Genomic DNA, 21025 nt, shown 5'->3' with positions numbered 1-21025 from the left:
CGATGGCTATGCTAATCAGCTACCACTACATATCATTGGCAGTTTCTTTGTGCAACACATTACCGTACCACAAGAACTTAAATGATCAATGCTTTTCTCGCTCTTGTTAGTCGCCGATTGGCGACCATGGCACGTTCAGAGTTAACTACACAAGGCAAGTGCCAAAATGTGTCTCGCCAATTCACATAAAGGAAATTAATATTTTTCTAACTCCCGGAAGTTCATTGACCCCACCTATGACCTTTGACCTTGTGGTGACCTTCAACTCCCCAAGGGACATTTACCAGCCAAGTTTGTTTACAAACGGACATAGGGATCAAAAGTTATGAGTCATAATCGAAACGCGCTGTAAAAACTTAACGTTGGGCCCCAAAAGTTCGTTGACCCCTGTCTGTGACCTTTGACCTTGTGATGAACTTCAACTCCCCAGGACGAGGGATGGACGGACGGACGGACGGCAGACGGACAGACGCCGCAGGTGATTTCTTAGTCTCCCCGCACCTCCAGTGGGCTCGACAAAAATAAAGCAATGCTGGGAAAGCCATGCCCCTTGCCCCCCTAGAAGAAAGTGCACACACTGGAAGAGCTAAATTGTAGCTGGAGCAAGTGTGAGATAACAACAGGCTACTCACTTGTAGAGCTTGGGTATGGCGTGGGCGGCCGTCTTCCTGACATAGGGTGACATGTCGTTGACGCTCTCCTTAATGGCCAGCATCATGATGGGAACGATCATGTGTACTCGGATGCTGGACAACACACGCAGAGCTGATGCTCGGATCAGCTGATTCGGGTCCTGTGTACGGGGCAAAACATGTGGTATTGCCATCTCTCATGTTTAATAGACTCTTCATGTAATGTATCTGTTTCACTCTTTCAATACTGTGCTTTGAAGAAACACGTTTGAGCCAATATCGAAAGGGATAAACTGTAAAAGTGGAAATCTGTGTGGTGTAGAAATATTTTCTCATTCTGCACAACATGAAAATAGTGTGAAAATAAAATCACACAAATGTTTTTGCTTGTTATATCGAGTACTATTTATATTTTGATTCCACAAGATTTAAAAAATACCAAATTTGTCATAAATAGCTGGCAAAGCACAAAATATTACTCTGGTGAAAATATCCTCTTTGACAGAATTTGGTAAAGAAAGATTTATTTTCTCAATGATTTCTATTTCACCATGCTCTGAAACAAGCCCTTGATATCACTGATGCTGGTAAAGGTGATTTATGCAACATTTAGAAATGATGAACAAGTTTTGCTGTGAGCTACAAATGATTTTGTCACACTGCCGTTGACTTCTAGGTTGAACAGCAGCAAACAATTGTATATCTATCAAAGGTGGGACCAAAGCACGACTTAAAACTAACTTCTTTTCCTCCTTTGCTGGTTCTGCCAAAAATGATTACAAAAGTGTTGAGACCTGTTCCTCACCTTCAGTCCTTTCTGGAAAGTGCTGATAGAAAGCAACGCCAGGTCCTGCTGCTCCTCAGCATATCGTACCAGATAAACGTATACAAGCTTCTTGATCTGTGGGAGGATGACATGGGTCATTACATCAGTGAGTATACAAAGATAAATTCAGATATAATTGACTGCTTTGTTGACTACAAGAGGCAGCGAGAACAGCAAGGAAACTACTGTAGATGAGGATTCAAACAAGCTGCTTTCCACTAAATTCCTCAAAATGTACATCCCTTTTTCTTATGACATCACAGGAACAAGAAATACCTTACTTTCTATTCCATGCCATAAATATTTCAGGATTCTAGATACAAAAGAAATTTTCAAATGTGCAAATATACAGTAATGTATTCCCTCATATCAGCATTGCAAGGGCAGTATATTGAGGACAGTGTTCTTACATCGATGGGGCATCTAACACAAATGCTGAATGTCTGGTTAAACCAAATCTATTGCAAATCATTGTTTGATATTCATATACAGTTGAACCTCTCTTATCCGGCCTCCCTTTATCCAGATCTCTCTATTATACGGACGCAATCTCACCGTGATTTTTTTTTAAAAATAATTACGGGAGGAAAGGGGGATTCCCAACTCCTTGACAACTCCTACCCAAACACACATGAGTGTACTTCCAACATGATTAACATACATTACATCAAATTTCCTTTCAAATTGCTTACCTCCAGACATTTCAACATCCCCAAACATCCCCAAATGTAACAATGAAAAGGTGACAGTATACACATTACTACATGTGGTACTACAATGGGCTACATCAGTACATGTGTATGTCTATGTACATGTATAAAGCATTGAGTCTCCCGTATCCGGCCAAATCCCTTATCCGGATGAGCCCCGGTCCCGACTTGTCCGGATACGAGATGTTCAACTGTATTCAATTCCTAACATTTACAGCACTATGTATAGCAAACACCAGTAGGCTATGTGTTTCAGAATATTGCACACTAATGTACTTCTTTGTTATACATAGTACTATTCACATTACAAACTTAGAGAATAATGCATTAAATACTGGCCAGTTTGAGACAGTAGAGGCAAAGAAATACAACACTTAAAGAAGAAATCACAAAGTTGACTTTATGATTTCAACAGACATGGTTCATCTATTCAGTTTCATTTCATCTGTGGTTAAAAATCATAAATCAGACTTTGATTCTCTGACTCTCGTGTTTGTAAAGGAATTTCCTGAGGTACGTGTAATAGTACTCTTGTGTAATGCACTAAGTTTTGTTGAGTTTCTCCATTTTAATGCTGTGACACTGAGGAACTAAGCTGTTCATATACATGTATGGTATGAAATCAACCTTTAATCAGGTCACAATATTACACCAACACAGACTAATGTTGATACTATAAAGTAATTTGTTGATGGCGTGCGTACATACAGTAACATGATGGCAGAGTGTACAGAGCTACCAGGTTAAGAGGTTTCATATTATATCACCCAGATATGAGGATGGATTGATGGATAACAAATGTAAAACCTTAAAGGTTTGTACCTCTATGTTCTTGGAGACCACGTTCTTGACAACAGCAGCAAAGAGATCTGAAGCATCCTTTCCCTTGGCTATCATCTGCATGACACAAAATAAGAAACAGAGACAATAAGAGATCATTTCCACTAAAAATTTTCAGTTGAGTTGCAGACACCTTTTTTGTTCATTTGACACTGTCAAATCACAGGAATAGTTCACACTATAATCTAAATTGCGACTGGGATGTGTAATCCAGTTTCACAGATCTTCTTAATGCAAGGAAGGAATCATTTCCATAATTGGATTAGGTAATGCCAGAAGACCGAAATTGTGACATAATGTATAAGATTAAGAAAAACCTGATAAGAGATACATCTGCCAATACTCCTTGGCTCGGTCAGAGCAGTGCTAACCTCAATCAGTGGTAAATTAGCTGTAATGATCAATTTGGGTCAACTGCAGCGCTCCTGCTGTATATCATTAAATCACGGTAGCTAATAGGAATGCAAACATACATGATGTACTGTACATGTGCAAGTACGCCGTACTCAGTACTACTACAGGGCCCTTCTTATGGGATTATTTTATAGGACTTTCCATTATTTTCTGCTAAAAAATGTGCAGCTCACTAGACTGCATTGATGTTTGTGACTCAGTAGGAGAGTGTACAGTGTGATGAACAAGGATCACTTAACTATTAGAAGCGATAGTTCTAACAAGGGTGACGGAGCAATAAAGACTAGGCAAAGAACAAATACCGGTACTATGAGACTTTATGGCCATTTGAATGTTGTGAGAGAGTCACCCACCATGACTTCTAAATAGAGATCACCATAGAGATAGATATCCTAATCCCATGACTGTGTCATCATGTGCCAAAATCATATCCTCAATATGATGTCAACAACATTTTTTCTGTTTCAGAAGAAACTTGCAATGTACAACTAAGGTATATTCTCAAGGATTTCAAACAAGAGTATATATATTTAAAAATTGTCAAAATCACAATGTTTCATCCTGAATTGGATGACAAGCAGTGTGTTCATTTTATTGTCACAATGACTATTTTCTGTGTTTCCCCTTATTCTTTTATACATTTACCAGTGAGAACAAATGAAAATGTAACAGATCGCCTAATGCATAGTACATTATACATAAACGTGTGATGTACAAACTGTCCCTGGTGATCACCTGGCACTACTACAACTACACATGAACCTGCCGTATCCACTAGTAAGGAAGTGATCGCATTGTGTTCCTGTTCTACCACGACACAGAGGAAATGCCCTGTAGTACAGATATTACCTCACTGATCTACAAAATACTGTACTCTACATGTACACATCTCAATAAACATGCTGTGAAATTATACAATGAACGTTGATTAATTTACACCCTATGATATTCACATGAATGGTACTACCGTATGTCCCCCAAAAAATTACAACGGGGCCCTCTGCAATGACATCTTTAAAAATAGTGAATCAATCTAAATATAAATTCAGGGTATGAAACTATAACTCATTGCCCACATCCTACAGAAAATCCCATTCGATTTGCTTTAGCGGTCAAAGAGAAATGAGGAATTTTGTAGAGGATGTTGGGAATCTCTTCCATCCAAATTCTGTCTATTATTCACACACAAAAGCATTGAATTGCTAAAATTGGAAGAATCAGACTCATGACATGCTTTACAACAATCCACATTTCTCTTTGACCGCTTAACCAAATTAAATGGGGTTTTCTGCAAAATAGAGCTAAAATGTTATATTTTAAGACCCTGAAGTAGCATTTAAAAGAATTAATCATATTGGGTGTAATCAATGCGAAAATCTGATTGTATTTTTTTGAGGACATACTGCAGTAAGTCGCCCCAAAAATTACAATTAGATTTTCGAATTGATAACACCCAATATGATCGACCTGTCTAAGTGCTACTTCAGGATCTTAAAATATAACATCTTAGTTCTATTTTGCAGAAAACCCCATTCAATTTGGTTAAGCGGTCACAGAGAAATGTGGATTGTTGTAAAGCATGTCATGAGTCTCATTCTTCCAATTTTAGCAATTCAATGCTCTTGTGTGTGAATAATAGACAGAATTTGGACGGAAGAGATTCCCGACATCCTCTACAAAATTTCTCATTTCTCTTTGACCACTGAAGCAAATCGAATGGGATTTTCTGTAAGATGTGGGCAATGAGTTATAGTTTCATACCCTGAATTTGTATTTAGATTGATTCACTATTTTTAAAGATATCATTGCGAAGGGCCCCATTGTAATTTTTTTTGGGACATACTGTATGTCAGATCAAGTGCACAATGTGTATTGGTTAAATGGACATTTATGGGTATATACAGTAAATATAGTTTTAAAAAGTGGAAAACTTTGTGCTGGGTTCATTCAAGTGACCATTACCATGGTACTTGTTCATAATTTTAAAGAGTAGATTAGTTGTCCACATTTCTTTTTTTTCATTTCTATCAAAGTTTGTCAAAATGTTTTCATTTAGTAAAATATTCTGTGTTAGGTGTGTTCTAAGCAATGGAAATGTGTGTTTTGAGTCCAGACCTACAATTGTACAAAGAGCATACAGACATTTAAACAGCTGTCTTGCACATGGAAAACAGATTATTACACAACATCTATAAATGTTTTTTTTTTTAAAGTGATAATAATATAATGATAACAATCACTATTTAGAGTTAAAAAAAAGTACACTGTGACAAAAAGCTTCACAGACTTACAGATGTACAAAAAGTGATGTTTCTCTCCTCCTGTGTGAGGCACTCTAACATCTTGCAATTAGAAATATAGCACTTACCCCAATAATTCGCTTCATGGCTTCCAGTTTCAGACCATCTTTGTTTCCATCCAACATGGATTTGAGGTCCTCATGTCTGGAAAACAAAGAAGAAAGTTCACACATGCAGCTCAGAAAAGTACATTTAAATTCTGCTTAAGACTTTCTAGATACAAAATAGATATTATCAGACCACTTTATAGTATTGGTTGAGGTGAAAATTTAGCTTTTAACTTTTTGTGAGATACTTAGAAACCACTGTAGAAAAAAAGTTAAAAAGCACATGCGAAGAGGAATTCAGAGTTTATTCGATGAAAATTGTTTTTGATATGGCTGAGATATCCAAAATAAAGTAAAACAAAGCACTCCTAATAAAAGGTTGGTCCCACCTTTTATTACATGTAGGATCACTTTGTTTTGGATATCTCAGCAATTCCAGTATTTTACCAGCTTGTTTTTAAATACATGATTGAGTGTTCTAAATCAATACAAGATGATCACTTTGCCCTGCCCTATACACAGCTTCCATTGTCCATGTTTTCAACAGATACATGTAGCATGTAATGCAGCTTTGCAAAATATCAGTTGGATGGCCATCACAATCAAACCTCAGTCATATCATTCAAATTTTCTGAGTTATAGCTGATCATTGCAAAGTGTTGGATCGACCAAATCAATACATAATGTACGCATATCACATCGATTTTTCACACAATATCACAACAGCCAAAGCTATGTATCACATAATTTCTCCTTCTTCTTCTTCTTCTTTTTCTTCTTCTTCTCCTCCTCCTCCTCCTCCTCCTTCTGTTGAAATGTATCCATCTTAGAAAAATATAGTCCTACTATTAATATTTCATAGCACTTGTGCGGAGGTGTACTTTAGTGGGAACCCACAAATACATATCAACCACACTGACATGTACAGATATAAACGAAGACTGGACTAAGGTGCAAGAAAAAAAGAAACACACAAAATTCAAACACAAAATAAAAGGAAGGCAACAATTGAAAGTCAGTTTTGAGGACCTCGAAGGAAGGGGCAAACAGCTGCAGCTACCTCCATCCAGAAGCAGAAAATACTGGGAAAGCAGTTATGTTGGTAGGCTAGGTTTCCATAGTATCAGTGCTAGGTTCCTTGGAATCTGTTTATTTGTATGTTTTTATATCACATCACACAGTTTAGCTGCTGTAAATTGAAAGGAAATTTGCATAACTGCCATCTTAAGGTATTAATGAACATCTCGAGATCTACTATTATCCCGTACCAAGGTTCCACCTCCTGTGCCAAAATTTGACCACACGCAAAAGCATCAACCACAGGTTTCTACATGAAGCCAGCGGTCAAATTTTGGACAGCGTTTATCAACCTCTCTTTATGGTTGAATTAATGGGCTATGTACTTGCTTTATGGGCATTTATCTATCATGACGTGTACTACAGTACCATTATGCTGTATTGATACTAACGGTTAGAGCTCTAAAGTCTAGAGTCATGAACAGCTACCTAGACTAGAAAGGATCGAAATCATGCATGATCACTCAAATCAAATAGCTTTATAAATGAGTGTTCTCATGTGCATGTGGCAGTGAAGCACAGCAAATGCTACAGTAGTGCCCGAGATACACTCACTCTAGGCCGGGTCTGTGTCTATTAGAGTTTCTATGCTACTATTTGAAATCTGCATGAAGATCATGTGGGCCAAGCTGAGAATAATATATTTTAATACTCACTAACTTACTCTAGACAAGTAATCACATTGTATCATTGGGCCAAGGCCAAACGTTACATGAATTTGTCTGTTTGTGGCTGTTCCCAACTGTTACAGCTGCAGCAGCAGCTAGATTTCTACTGAAATTGAAGTTGTAAATATATTGTAAATTCATAGTAACTTCACAGTCCACACATTCATTTCTGGGCATAATCGTGATATAGTCCCCACCGCTGTGTGTCCGTACTATATAAACCATTTCTGGAGTTAATCATCATGATCACGAAACACGAAAATCTGTTGTCAATGTTGAGTGTTGTGACTGCGTGTGGGCTTGTGGCAGGAATAACAAGATTCACATGAAGAGCAGCAACAGCATTTCATATATCTGAATTAAGCTTTACTCACTTCTTGTAATCGGTGGCAAAGAACCCTCCACTCGCTGGATCCGCGGCAATATCTGCCTCCCCTGAACCCGTGGAAGGAGTCTTTTCGTTGGCATACGATCTGGAAGAATCGGCCGACATCTTTTCGTAGTCCTGTACGAAGTATTGCATGTGAGACAGATGTTAATATTATGACCTCAGCAGAACATTATAACGGCGGAATATATGCATGCAAATCATCAGCGACCCCACGGACGGATACGGCAGCAGCAAGTTTACCCCGGCCTTTCGTTTACCGGGACCCGTGTGTGCTGTGTGTGAACGTGTCGTCCGCACAGCACTGTACGGAAGGAGATCGGGCACCATCAACGATCTAAACTCCAGTGAACAACACCTCCTCTCCGTAGGCCATAGGAGCATATGGGTAGAAAATAAGAACATTACCCGTGTACGTGTACGATGCTTGGTACGCACGCGCACGCAATTGCACCTGTTCATGTCTGTTGGTCTAATATCACAGCACATTTATCTAACAAAATTATGAAATATCGGAAAACATATGCACATGGCACAATTCATAGTGGTTTAGCTGTATTTATTTTCCTCTCCTCAAAACATATGATAGGGCCTTCAGCTACAGATACAACGTACTACAAATGTGATGGCAAAATCGACGAACAACTTATTTACCCAACGTGGCAATACTGGCATCTTGAACTCTCTGTTTATGGAAGCCCAGAAAGTACAACTCCAAATCGTCAATATACGAGATGTCAGCTAGAAAAAATTACTCCAGCAATTTCATGTAGGCGTCTGACAGCTGCATCCAACGATGAGGCCCCAAGGAAGATCAACATACCTAATCGCATTACTACACCACTGGCGTTACACCGCGAGTTTATATGGGGTAGTAGGAGGCCGAAACATCGATCATTATGGCCGGAGAACGAAAATCAATATTTGTACTGCCCGTCCTTAATTGATTTTCATGGGGAACCAGTCTCTGGACATAGCTTTATTTGGGATAAAACCAAAATAGAGGGCTAGAACTGACCACTGACCGTGCCTCGTTTCAAATCGGCAGATATCTGATCCTCTACCCTGCATGCGAACGTGACCTGACGAGAATTATACTACGGTATACCAACCTTGTTGCACTTGTGTTACGTAATAGTGTTTTATCACGTGCTGACGAAAGGTACGCCTGTGAAAAATGCTATCTACAGTATATCAAGGCTTATATCAGACAACTTCTTTATCATCGTAAACTTGGCTGTCATATCAGAGCTTACGATGATGTGATTGATAGTCGACGGGCAAAGTATATAGGGGTAGGCTCCTCCCCTCCAGATCCCCCCCCCAAAAAAAAGTAAATAAATAAAAAGTATACAAAGAATCCCCCCTAAAAAAAAAAAAAAATCCAGGTATAAGCCTACACAAGGTCGCGAATATGTACGTACGCCCTTACAAATGGTTTGTTCTAGTTGTTGTTGTTGTTTTGTTTTGTTTTTTTTTTGGGGGGGGGGAGGTACTGTGGAGGGGGAGGGGCCGAAGTTAAAAAAAAAAAAATCTACAATTCGTTTATCCTTCTTCCTCGCTTTGTCTTCATTCTTCAGTCCCTACACCGCCCCTTCTTTAATCTCTTCTTTTCTTAAAGTTTGATTGTTTCTTTCTTTCCTTTGTCTTCCCTTGTGGAAGACCGAACGAATTGATAGGCTATTATTATAGGCCTAATAGGGTCTATTGTAGACCACCTTTGTTAGCGATAGGATTCTTCAATCCCCAAGGAGTCTCAATACACTATCTAGTAGACGTATAGACCTAAGCAAAAGCTTGTTCCGGCTGACACATTGAATTGGCGCGTTGTTTCAGACACCTATTTTAATATTGTAGGCCTAATGGTGGTATTATACGTGTGCCTCCACCATTTGATATCAGGCCCATCATGTGACCAATTTTATATGTGAATGTTAATCATTATCTTCGTACTCATCAACCAGTGTTCTTCTAACTCTGATTAAGCAATAGGACTATTGGTGACAAACAACCAATGACAAAGGATGTCGCAGAGGATGCCAGACTTGAAGAAGTTTGCCTTCCTCAGATCAGCTTATTGTTTGTACCCAATGGAGTAATAGAGAAATAAACATAAACAATTAAAGTGCTGGTATACAAGATATTGAACGTGGAAATGAAAATAAATAGGATATCAAGTCATCGATGGGTTAATGGCAGAATGATGACAATCTGATTAGACGTACCTAACACATTTGAAATATATAATTTGGCGATTACAAAACAAAAGATGGAAGACAGATAAGTATTAAAGAATAAAGGTTTAAAATGTTCTGAAAATGCAATAGCTCTCACTTGATCGTAGCAGGTTTAATAAACATATAGTGCCCCCATAAAAACCACACCCTGGTCCCTGGCACAAAACATTAGCTGCGCATAAATATTATACATTTTCAAATAATTTGCGCGGGAAATGTGGAAATCATGCAACAACGAAATTATTCCTTCTTGTACTGAAATTGTATGTAATCTCTTCTCACCTCCCTGTGAATCTCAGTATGATTCCAAATGCAAACCAGCAAACCATAAAAAGTACGCTCTTTAATATGGGACCTCCGGATGATTTTCAGACTTTTACGTTTGAACAACTATAAATCAGTTAAAATGTCAGACTGAGTACAGAGTTTCAGAATTTATAGTGATTGGGATGAGGAATGAGAATGTTTTCAAAATTCATAACAAATTGCAATGAACAAGGATGATGACATGGCAGCCTCACCATAAGAATGCATGAGTTGGGGCTCACGGAGGCAGAACAAAAGAAGAAGGCATGCATAGATTCTTCACAGGTGAACTTGTTGAGCAAGTGGTATGGACTATTGTAATGGAATTGCACTGCTACATTTCTAAAATGTAAGATGAGGCTCTGATGTCATCAACACTGTTCAGTGTAATTTTTTTTAAAGATTTTCAATTTATTGATTCCACGAATCTATGCATGGAGCTGTTGATTTATGTAGTACATGATGACTCCTTTGTGAAATTATGAAAATCATGCGAAATGTCCCTTTAATAAATTAAAATGCAAAAGCTCCCTCTTGTGGCACCGTACACACTCTTCTCTGCTCCATCGTTGCGCTTGAAGTACTAGTATTTTCAAATGATTTGAGCAATAATGTAGCTAGTACGTAAAATAAAAATATCACACAGCAGTAGCAAAATTTTGTTTGTCTTTGATTCGGTTGCAATTTAGATAAATAAAAGCATATTGTCTCACTTCTTTGTGTAAAGATTTCCAAATAATGGCACCCACATTGTGCACCAAAAATGGTTGAATTTCAATTGTAAAAATGCGAAAACTGGCTCTTGTGGAAGGGGAACCACCTAAAAGGCCACGCCCCTTCTATCAGTCACTGATACTCTATACTCATTCTACACCCACAGAAGTGGAGGTCCATCACCTCTTGCATTTTTGACACCTCCCCCCCCCCCCCCCGAAAATTTTTGCAATTACACATATACGGGTATGGAATATTGAAGTGTCGCTTTGAGTGGACCAGGAAAGAAATCTCACATATCTCCATGTATAGTTCGAGGTTCTTATTATGATCATCATAGATAAAATGAAAGAGATATCAGTGTCGATTGTATATGGCAAGTTTTGCAGACACTTTATAAATATTCTTTCACACGTTCATCGCAGAATAGTATGAAAAAGGGGGAAGGGGTGAGGATGAATGCTGTATCATTAAAAAAATGCAACAAAATGGCAAATAAACATAAGTGCAGCAGCAATAGGTAATATGAAAAGCCCGGCAACGCTGTTGGTTGGACGAATCAATCCATTATTCATTGCCTGGTGATCAGTATACAGCAGATTAGAGGGGAACTTGAGCGTGTGACATTCTTAAACGACGCTGGATTGAAATTAGAATCAGTGAACAACAACACAATTTACATAAAAGTGGCGAAATAATATAAACTCTCTATTTACAAGAATCAAATAATATGACTTTTTTATGATAACACTAATATAAAGTGTAAAAAAAGTATTAATGAAAAAACACGCTTTGGCATTATTTTACTTTTTTTAATCTAACGAAAGACAGTATACCAGAAGATAGTTATAAGGAAATATTTTCAAAATTGGTTGGATATATTATCTATGTCGTGACGAGTAGGGCCTATATTTTATATGCGACTGGCACTAAACCACTAGGAAGTTCATACAAAAAAAAAAAAAACTTCAGAATGAGTTATAGTCACGTCACACCGGGTATCGAAAACAATTGTAAATTCACATATATAGGCAGGCTGTAATAATAATGGATTAAATATAGAGCGAAAACAAAACGGCAGGATAGAAAAACTAATCACCGTTACAATGCAACGGTGATCTATCACTTGGTCTACTCCCACTTCGTCTAATAGCCATTTGGTCTCAGCCCACATGGTGAAATCCCGTTTGGTCTACGACCATTTCGTCTATTGACCATTAATCCACTTGCCACTTAGCCTCATGCAGTTGGTCCATGCACTTCCAGATTGGCTATGCCCATTTCGTCTAATATCCACATTCTATTAGACAAAGTGGCAAAAATCCAAGGAGATAAAATTGCAATTAGACCATCTGGTCATTAGACGAAACGATAATTAGCCAAACTCGGCATTAGACCAAGTATAGGATTAAACCAAATGGGCATTAGACGAAATTCATAGTAGTAGACCAAGTGAGTTTAGCTGTATGTGGTGTTAGACGAACTGGGAAGTAGACCATCTGATACACCTATAATGCAGCCATGCATGTATAGCTTGTCTATGTTCCTGATAAGTATTATAATTACATTAATATATTTCAGCAATGGAAAGTTACTGATACCCGACTTATTTCATTCACTGCATTTATGCAGAGGGCATATTGATGGGAGCATTCTCATAGTTTTTATTTCATAAGGATCCTGAGAGGGGAAAAAAAAACAGTACAGAGGACAAAGATTCGGAAGACTGCATGGTCTCTTGCATGCAGTCACGAGAACCATGAAAGAGAAGAAACTTAAAAGAGTTCCGTGTAGCGACACAAAAGACACCACAAAGCCATGCATGGTTTAATCACCATTGAATATTTTGACGATATATATACTGCATTGTACAGCGGAGCTAGTGAGAACGAGAGCTTAAACCCCATTCACTATAGATTTGATAGGAAACATCTATTTTCCGCTTGATTCAATACCTTTATGAATAAATGCGATCCGTAGAAAACAGAGTGCCCCAGCTGAACGACTTGTTTTGTTTTTGGATTGCTGTATACATCAAGCCACCACTATCTGGATCACCACTTCTCTGCTTCTCTCAAGAAGGTAATACAAATCTTTTTCAATAAATATGTATTTTTCGCTCCCGCTACATTCAATTGTCATACATGTTGAAATGTGATGATATCATATTCAGCTAGGCATCATAAAAAAAAAGAAGAATAGAGACGTATCAGAAACACGAAGAGGTGCATTCGAAGTAAATAACGTCATACAGACAATCAGGCATAAACTGAATGTGAGTGATCATGGTTTGATTATTTCGGTATTGTTAATGGCTATAGAATAAGGATCTACAATGCTGACATTATTTTGATTTAGACACATTGAAACAACATCTTGAGAAATATTGTTATTTGGACTTGCGTTATACATTGTTCAGATGCGTCCGTGTGTGCATGTGTGTGTGCGTGTGTGTGTGTGGGGGGGGGGGTCCTATATTCCGTTTTCGGGAATATTACCCATCATGCAGAGTATACAATATAGAAAAAGAACATCGACCGCAAAGGGATCTTATAAAGTGTTTATAAAATAGGCCTACATGTGAAGTGTATGCGTTTCCATGCCCTTTTCTCTCTCCCATGGATATGGAATGATAAAAAACCCCACATTCATTCATCCTTGCACGCGCATAAATAGTTTCTTTCTCATTATATAGATTTCCGTTATCTTTTTTAAGTCTCGTCTTTTATATCTATGTTATAGCAAATTAACTGGGTAATATTCTAGACACATGTTTATACTAGGTTGCGTTCTGATCCTTGGTTCAATATTATATTTGTGTCAATTATTTTTCCCTCTTGAAAATTAAATTCTTCAAAGCGTGTAGACCTAATAAGAAATAAGTAAAATTACATTAGGCTGGTAAACACACACACACACACACACACACACACACACACACACACACACACACACACACACACGATAAACGAATTAAACTAATAACAGCAAAGGAAAAGCTCAACCTAGTCTACTCCTGCACGTTCAACAATGTTGACGACGTATACAACACACGTATAACAACACAACCATGTATTTATTTTGTTATAATGTACAGGGGAATCGCTGCGATTATATTCCAAATATTTATGTTGATTTTTTTAAGTGCATTAATAGACTTCTCAGTCGATCAATATCTGCATGTATATAGGGACCTTTAAGAATCTGCTACTACATAATTACCTAATCTGTAACAGATGACCCCGATTAGATCAGGTCTGTATATTTTTGAATACACAGGAGGCTATGAGTATAGTCTTATAATCTGAGGTTGTTATTACCTAGGAACTGTCTCAGAAAGACAATTATAATGAACGACGAAAAGATCATTGTCCCTTTCCCTATTGGCTTAATGATTCTGTTTTGATTAAGTGATTTTTTTTTTTATACACACACTTTTCCTTTGATAATTATGTAACGATATTTCTTACCATTTGGGTATCGATTTGATAAAAGCCTTACTTTTAAACCTATCCTGTTTATAGGGTGACAGATTGATGATGCCTGACAAGGTGTTCGTTATCCGCATTTTTCCTCCTCATGAAATGACTTGATACTCGGCGTCCAGGGGGGGGGGGGGGGGGTTCATAAAGCTGTTCGTAAAGTTACGAACGACTTATGAGTGACTGGTGATCAGTTCTTGTGCTGAATTATGGAAATTCTGATAAATATACATCAGAACTGATCACCAGTCGCTCGTAAGTTGTTCGTTATAACTTTACGAACAGCTTTATGAAACACCCCCAAGATCTGAACTTATTGAAGCTTATCCCCGTATTATTACGCGTTTGACGCAGATATTCCCAGTTATTCAAACAGTGTAATCTACAATATTCACATGGAATAAGACATGAGAGAGCCCTAAAAGACATAATTTACAAGATTCACGAATTTATAAGACTATATAGTGAAGGAGAAAGGAAAAAAAATGAAGAAGACGAAGAAAGAGGAGAAGATGGCGTAAGTTTCAAATCAGAAGATTCATTTTACATAGTATTGCCGTTCTTCTGTTGTCAAAATTGTACCATATCCTAGCGATCAAATTGTGGTTTCCATTCACAATTAAATTCTAATGCCAGATCAATATCACATGACTCGCTGCTTGGACCCGAAGTTGTACGATGATGTCATGAAAATTGACGAGATCAACTCTGCGCCTGCGCACAATGCATTTGATCTGTCACCCGAGTATCCCATCGTTCCTCCCATGACAACTTCCGCTCTGGAGCGATTGATTCGAGTTTGCCACGGTGAGCGAGCCAGGCAGAAAGACAATTTTCGACAAGAGTATCGCATATGTAATTCTGATCTCTCTGAACTTGTGTGAATTTAAGAAGAAAGACGACATGTCTAACTTTGATAGCAACCCATTTGCTGATCCAGCGGACGCCAGTCCGTTTCAGGTGAGTCGAGTATATAGACCAATGAGACCCTCACAGTCACCGTGCAGAGCAGGGAAGGTGTGTGGGGGAGTGTACCACACGAACGTGTGCCCCCGCGGGCTGCTGCGCTGCTAGACGTGTCAGCGGCTGTATCATTCATAGCGCTGCGCGCTGCGCTGCACCGTAACTGCCGCTCAATTCTCAATTTTTGCATGAAAACTAACGTTTAAATAGCATGAAAGGAACCTTCTTCATCAATTACGAGTCACCTGCTTGGTCGGTTTAGTGTAATGATGCTAGTAGATGCATATGTTATGAGCGTCAATATAATATTAAGGTCGCATAAGTTCTACACATACATTTTTGTTTGGTAAAATTAATCCTGCAGATGCAGCTGCAGTGCAGTGTAAAACTGTTGTAAGTGTGTGGTGTATGTAAGGTTGTAGAAAACACACAAGTCTACCAATGTACCATACGCTTCAGGAGGACTTTAGATTTTGTGCAGCTGTTTGAGATATATTCTATGCAAAGATGAATCTTAACACAAGTTAACAGTTGCAGAGTTTTCATTGAATATCATCATTGATTTGAAAGTCAAAAAGGAAAGGGGGAAAAAATTAGACACCGCAGAGTGGCGCAGTTGAAAAGTCAGGGTTGTCTCGGCCTCGGTGTTGTAGGTCTTACTCTTAGTAGTACAGACAAACTAGTGCATCGATTTTGCAGAGAATGATTTCATGAGTTTCTGCAAAAAAGTGCAAGAACTCACTGCGACTGGATTCTGTAATTCTCTGAGACTGCAAATTCTTTCTCCAACTCCCTCATATACTGTAAGAGTCATAACAAAATATGGTAGACCTAACTATGTAGCAAGTGTTCGTTCTAATCCTTATTGTAGCATGCAGCGGATACTGCGCAATTATTCAAATTCATGAAATTCTTCTTTCGAGATGTTTTTCATTGCAACTTATTGAAACATTGCCCTACATTTGTACATCGACATAAATAGGCACTGAATTGATCAGTGTTTTAGTAGTAGCCATGATACAAAAAACAAAAACAAAAAAAAATCTAAATCTAAATCTAAATCTCTGGCATGGCACAAGTCTGTTTGTATTTAAAATAAATCATCAAACTTCCATTGCAACTGTTTTTAGTTTTCCTCATGTCTGAGTGTTCTCTTGATCAATGAGGTACACATGTAGAGCTTCGGTACACAACCATCGCAGGTTATTGTCCCTCACATTAAACATCAATCTCCAACCTCCCTTCTTTATCCTTTCCCGTCAAGTCGAGTGCATTGATTTGGTTAGATGCCGACTGAACTGCTGTTCCACAGACTTTAACAATTGATAGTGATTGATAATGATCTGCATAATTGGTGATCCACCATGTTACACAGGTCTACCTGTACATACTGTACACACTTATTACTTGTTGCAGTAATTCCAATCGCAGCTCCAAGGAAGCTACTATACCGGGATGCAAATCGTATTGTGTGCCAATGGAGGTGCCAGAGTGACATGGTTGTGCATGTCTCTCATGTACAATAAAAGCGAGAGTGTCTGTGCAAGTTAAAACATTGGTCCCGTTGTACAGCATGATCGATGTACAAAGTGTACAGTGTACTTTTTAGCCAGAATTATGCACTTCTCTTCCATGATTGACTTTGAAAATTTTTCCATGAAACTGTCAGACATGGTCCATCTTTACATTTCTGACAGCCACAAGAAAGTTTTAAATTGACAAATCACGGAAGGTAAATGAGAGGTACACTGTACATGTGAACGATGTACGGTGTGCATTGTGTGCATTTCTACCTGACTTTAGAACCAAATATTGATGCCTTCTCTTAATAAGATATGATGTCATTCAAATTGTTGTTATGAATGGTAGCTGGTTCAAATCCGAGCTACCGAGGCAAGTTCTTTCTTTTTCGCTTGGTGTTCATCTTGACAATCTGGTTGCCCTTTGAGAGCAACCACATTGTTATAAATGTCAAGATCTCATGTGATACCTTTCACAGGAAACAAAATATGAAACGAGGCTTTTCAAAGAACCCACTGATAAAGACCAACAGCAACATGCAGGAAATTGAGTACCGATTTCAACAATCTGGGTGTTGGAAACTTCATTGAGTTTCCTTTACGTAGTGTACAATGTACAATGTGTACCATTGTATGTACTGTACACTTGTACTCTAAAGCTACTCTATAGCAATGTCCATACATGTCCAAGGTGTACATCAATTCTTCAATGTACTTAATTAGCATAGATAGGGTAAAGTATTTATAGGAAGAACAGTCAATTAGAATAAACTGAAGACATTTTTTTTTTTTTTTTTGGCATAGATATTGCTGCTAGTATGTGGTCTTAAGATGAGACACATTCCTTCAAGGAAAGCATTGTACATGTACAATGTATTCTTTTGGTGAAAGATTCTCGCTGAGGCAATAGATTGGTCCAGAAACATGTCAAATCAAAAAGCAATGACAAAGATTACAAGTATGAATGATATGAGTATTTCAAAAATGACTGACCAAAAACGTTACTTTTTCAACTCTTGCACTGATGCCTCTACTTGTACCAGTACATTTTATATAAATCGTTTTCCCCTGTAGCTGTTTGTATCAGAATTGTCTGGATAGAGTAGATACACTACAGGAAATGTTTCTATGAGACAAGTGATACGATATAGTCTTAATAAGAGTGTGTTTCAAACTGAATGAATTAAATGAATTTTGTAGTGTGGAAGTATATTAAAGCATCACAGTCTGTACATACATGTTTGTTCACTCTGGGAATTTCTCCATGGAGGTTGTCTTTCACTGTAACTTGCCTTTAATACATTAACTCCATGTTAACAGCTGTGGCAGTTTGATTAACTGCAAAATGATCACACTGTACCATCAAGTGATTTTTACCTCCATTAGACCTTCAAAGTACAATGTAAGTCTCTCTACCTACATTTGTACAGCTTATTCTCCCTTTACGTTGAACTGTTGAAGCATACATTCATATGTAGACTGATTGTTTTGGTTTCAGTTTCATGACTTTGTTGTGGACACTTGACGTGTGTCTTCATTGAGATTGGCAGGAGTTCAAGAACTTTCCCTTTGGGAAGACAAGATACAATGCTTATTTTTCTTGAATGGATTTTTTTGTTGTTGTTGTTGAAAAATGAGCATTTGAGATCTTCACTTTGAGGTAAATATTGGCTTTGTTGCATTTTTTTGTTGATGATGCATAGCAAAATCTTGCTTCAAATCAATATGTCTCCCTCTTCCAGACTGTAAATTCAGTTAAAGGGATGGTATAGTTTTGGTTGAGAAGAATATTCAGGTTTTAAATTTTTGTGAGATATTAATTAAACCACTTATGAAATATTGAAGACCATACAATTGAAACAATGAAAATCAGTTTAGAAATGGCTGAGATATCCAAAAACAAAGTAAAACAAAGTGGTCCTAATAAAAGGTGGGTCCCATGGTTTTATCATGACCTCTTTTTGTTTCTGGATATCTCAGTCAAATTTGTACACCAATTTTCATCAAATTTAAGTTAAATTCCTTGTAATTAAATTGTATACTCTTAATTATTTCACCAAAATGGTTTTTAATTATCTTGCAAGAAGTTAAAACCTGAATCCCCAGCTCAACCAAAACTATACCATCCCTTTTAATATGCAAGTTAAAGAATTATTCAACTTGTAAGTAATATTGAAGAAAAAATAACAACAACCCTGAAACATTGGCTTAAATTCTATTGTGTGCTACTTTGTAGATATTTTTCCTACTTTGAACACAATGTTTTTCACCTGTTTCCATAGTTTCTACAGAGTTTCAATGTGAATTAAATTGCAAGGGAGTTTTTTTTTTTTCTGAAGACAAACAACTCAGTCCAATTTACACAAGTTGTAAAGTGTGTGGGAAAGGGTGGTAATACAGGGCCTACAGTAATGTATATGTACAAGGTGTACGTGTATGTATCTTGGTGTTTGGAAATCATGTCAAGGCTAAAATCCAAGTTCACAAACACAAGTGTAAACCATATTGGCAGTAATGACTGGGACTACATGTACATGTACTGTACATTCTGTGTGCATCACTGAATACACAGCGATGATGTGTATCCGTTTTGTCCTGAGTACACAGTTTCCATCAAGGCAGCAACTGACAAGATACAATGTACAAGTACAGTATGTAAAGAAACTCATCAATCTGTGCTCCATGATTGAAGTCCTGAGCAGCATTTTTTTCCTTTTTTTTTCCTTTTTTTTTGGGGGGGGGGCAGAGGGGGCAGTCTACTATAGAATGATACATAAGTTTTTACATAGATGTGTTGACAGTAATCAGCATTTTGCAAACTGTGCCAAAGAGTACAGTTCTTTAGATTAAAAACCACAGTGTATCAGATGTGTTAAATGTTGTCGCAACGTGCCTTTTAATAATCAGGGGAAGTTTGTAAAACATTTTAAGCCACAAATATCCTTACATTTCACTTACCCAATTAGAAATGAAGATTCCCTGGACAAGTCTAGATTCTTAACTGTTTTATGACTGCTATTATTTGAGATCTGTTGATTTGTTGATTATTTAAAGGCATTTTTGATAGTTATAGTGTACAGTTGTCCATGTCACAATTTGTCCATGTCACAATTTGATTTTATATGTAAAGTTGCCATGGGTTAGGACAAAGGGTTTGTAACTTTATCAGTTGATTGGATTTTGTGAGGAACAGTTTCTATGTTTATGTAACTTCCTATGTACAGCATCAGTAATGCCTATCTCTTTCTGCATTCTGTTTGTGGGTAATTCCATGAAGTTGGGGCAGTGTCCATGTAGCATCGTGATATTTGAAAAATACATTTCAGCATAACTCAATATTAATGATGCTATACATTTATTGTTTGTAGGCTTTACATTTGCATTGAGGCCACACATTTTCCTGGAAATTTTGTGCCATTCAGACTCAATTTTGATGAAGTTATGAAACAATATGTAACGGTGTCCTGTAGCATCGGGACGTGTCCATGTAGCATCGTGATATTTTAAAATTTGGTCCTAAGAGACAAATTATGGCAATTAGCTTGACCAAAATTTGATGCAATATGCATATTTACTAGATTAGTCAGATAGCTAAATATCTCAAATTTCCTGTACACAGTTTTAATTTTAAAAGAAAATTACAAAATGTATCACGATGCTACGCGGTGTCCTTTTTTGTTACATTTGGTGGACACCGCGTAGCATAGTGACACATTGTGTAATTTTCTTGTAAAAGTAAAACTGTAGAAAGGAAAGTTAAGATATTTAACTATCTGACTATCTAGTAATTATGCATATTATATCAAATTTTGGTCAAGCTAATTGCATGAATTTGTCTTTTAGGACCAGATTTTAACTATCACGATGCTACATGGATACGTCACGATGCTACAGGACACCG

At 37.6% G+C, this 21025-nt stretch overlaps 2 protein-coding genes across 3 annotated transcripts in view; one reads left to right on the top strand and one right to left on the bottom strand.

Annotated features, from left to right (window-relative positions):
- LOC139708606 (AP-3 complex subunit beta-2-like) overlaps window positions 1–21025 on the bottom strand; it is a 55320-nt gene that overhangs the window by 31454 nt on the left and 2841 nt on the right. The window contains exons 2-6 of the mRNA XM_071620546.1: window positions 7889–8019; window positions 5791–5866; window positions 2991–3065; window positions 1438–1533; window positions 633–793 (exon numbers count right to left, since the gene is read on the bottom strand). Of these exons, the coding sequence (XP_071476647.1) occupies window positions 633–793; window positions 1438–1533; window positions 2991–3065; window positions 5791–5866; window positions 7889–8019 (539 nt within the window). The remainder of the gene's footprint in view (window positions 1–632; window positions 794–1437; window positions 1534–2990; window positions 3066–5790; window positions 5867–7888; window positions 8020–21025) is intronic.
- The window catches only part of LOC139708607 (secretory carrier-associated membrane protein 1-like), a 43826-nt gene continuing 38235 nt past the window's right edge, over window positions 15435–21025 (top strand). For both annotated transcript variants that reach the window (XM_071620551.1, XM_071620550.1), the window contains exon 1: window positions 15435–15601. In XM_071620551.1, coding sequence (XP_071476652.1) covers window positions 15545–15601 — 57 coding nt within the window. In that variant the 5' untranslated portion in view covers window positions 15435–15544. The remainder of the gene's footprint in view (window positions 15602–21025) is intronic.

This window comes from Diadema antillarum, unplaced genomic scaffold, assembly GCF_040938485.1.
Source record: "Diadema antillarum isolate AM-2024a unplaced genomic scaffold, OU_Dant_1.0 seq00001354_RagTag, whole genome shotgun sequence".
Lineage (NCBI taxonomy): Eukaryota > Metazoa > Echinodermata > Echinoidea > Diadematoida > Diadematidae > Diadema > Diadema antillarum.
This window is presented reverse-complemented; position numbering and strand designations above follow the sequence as displayed.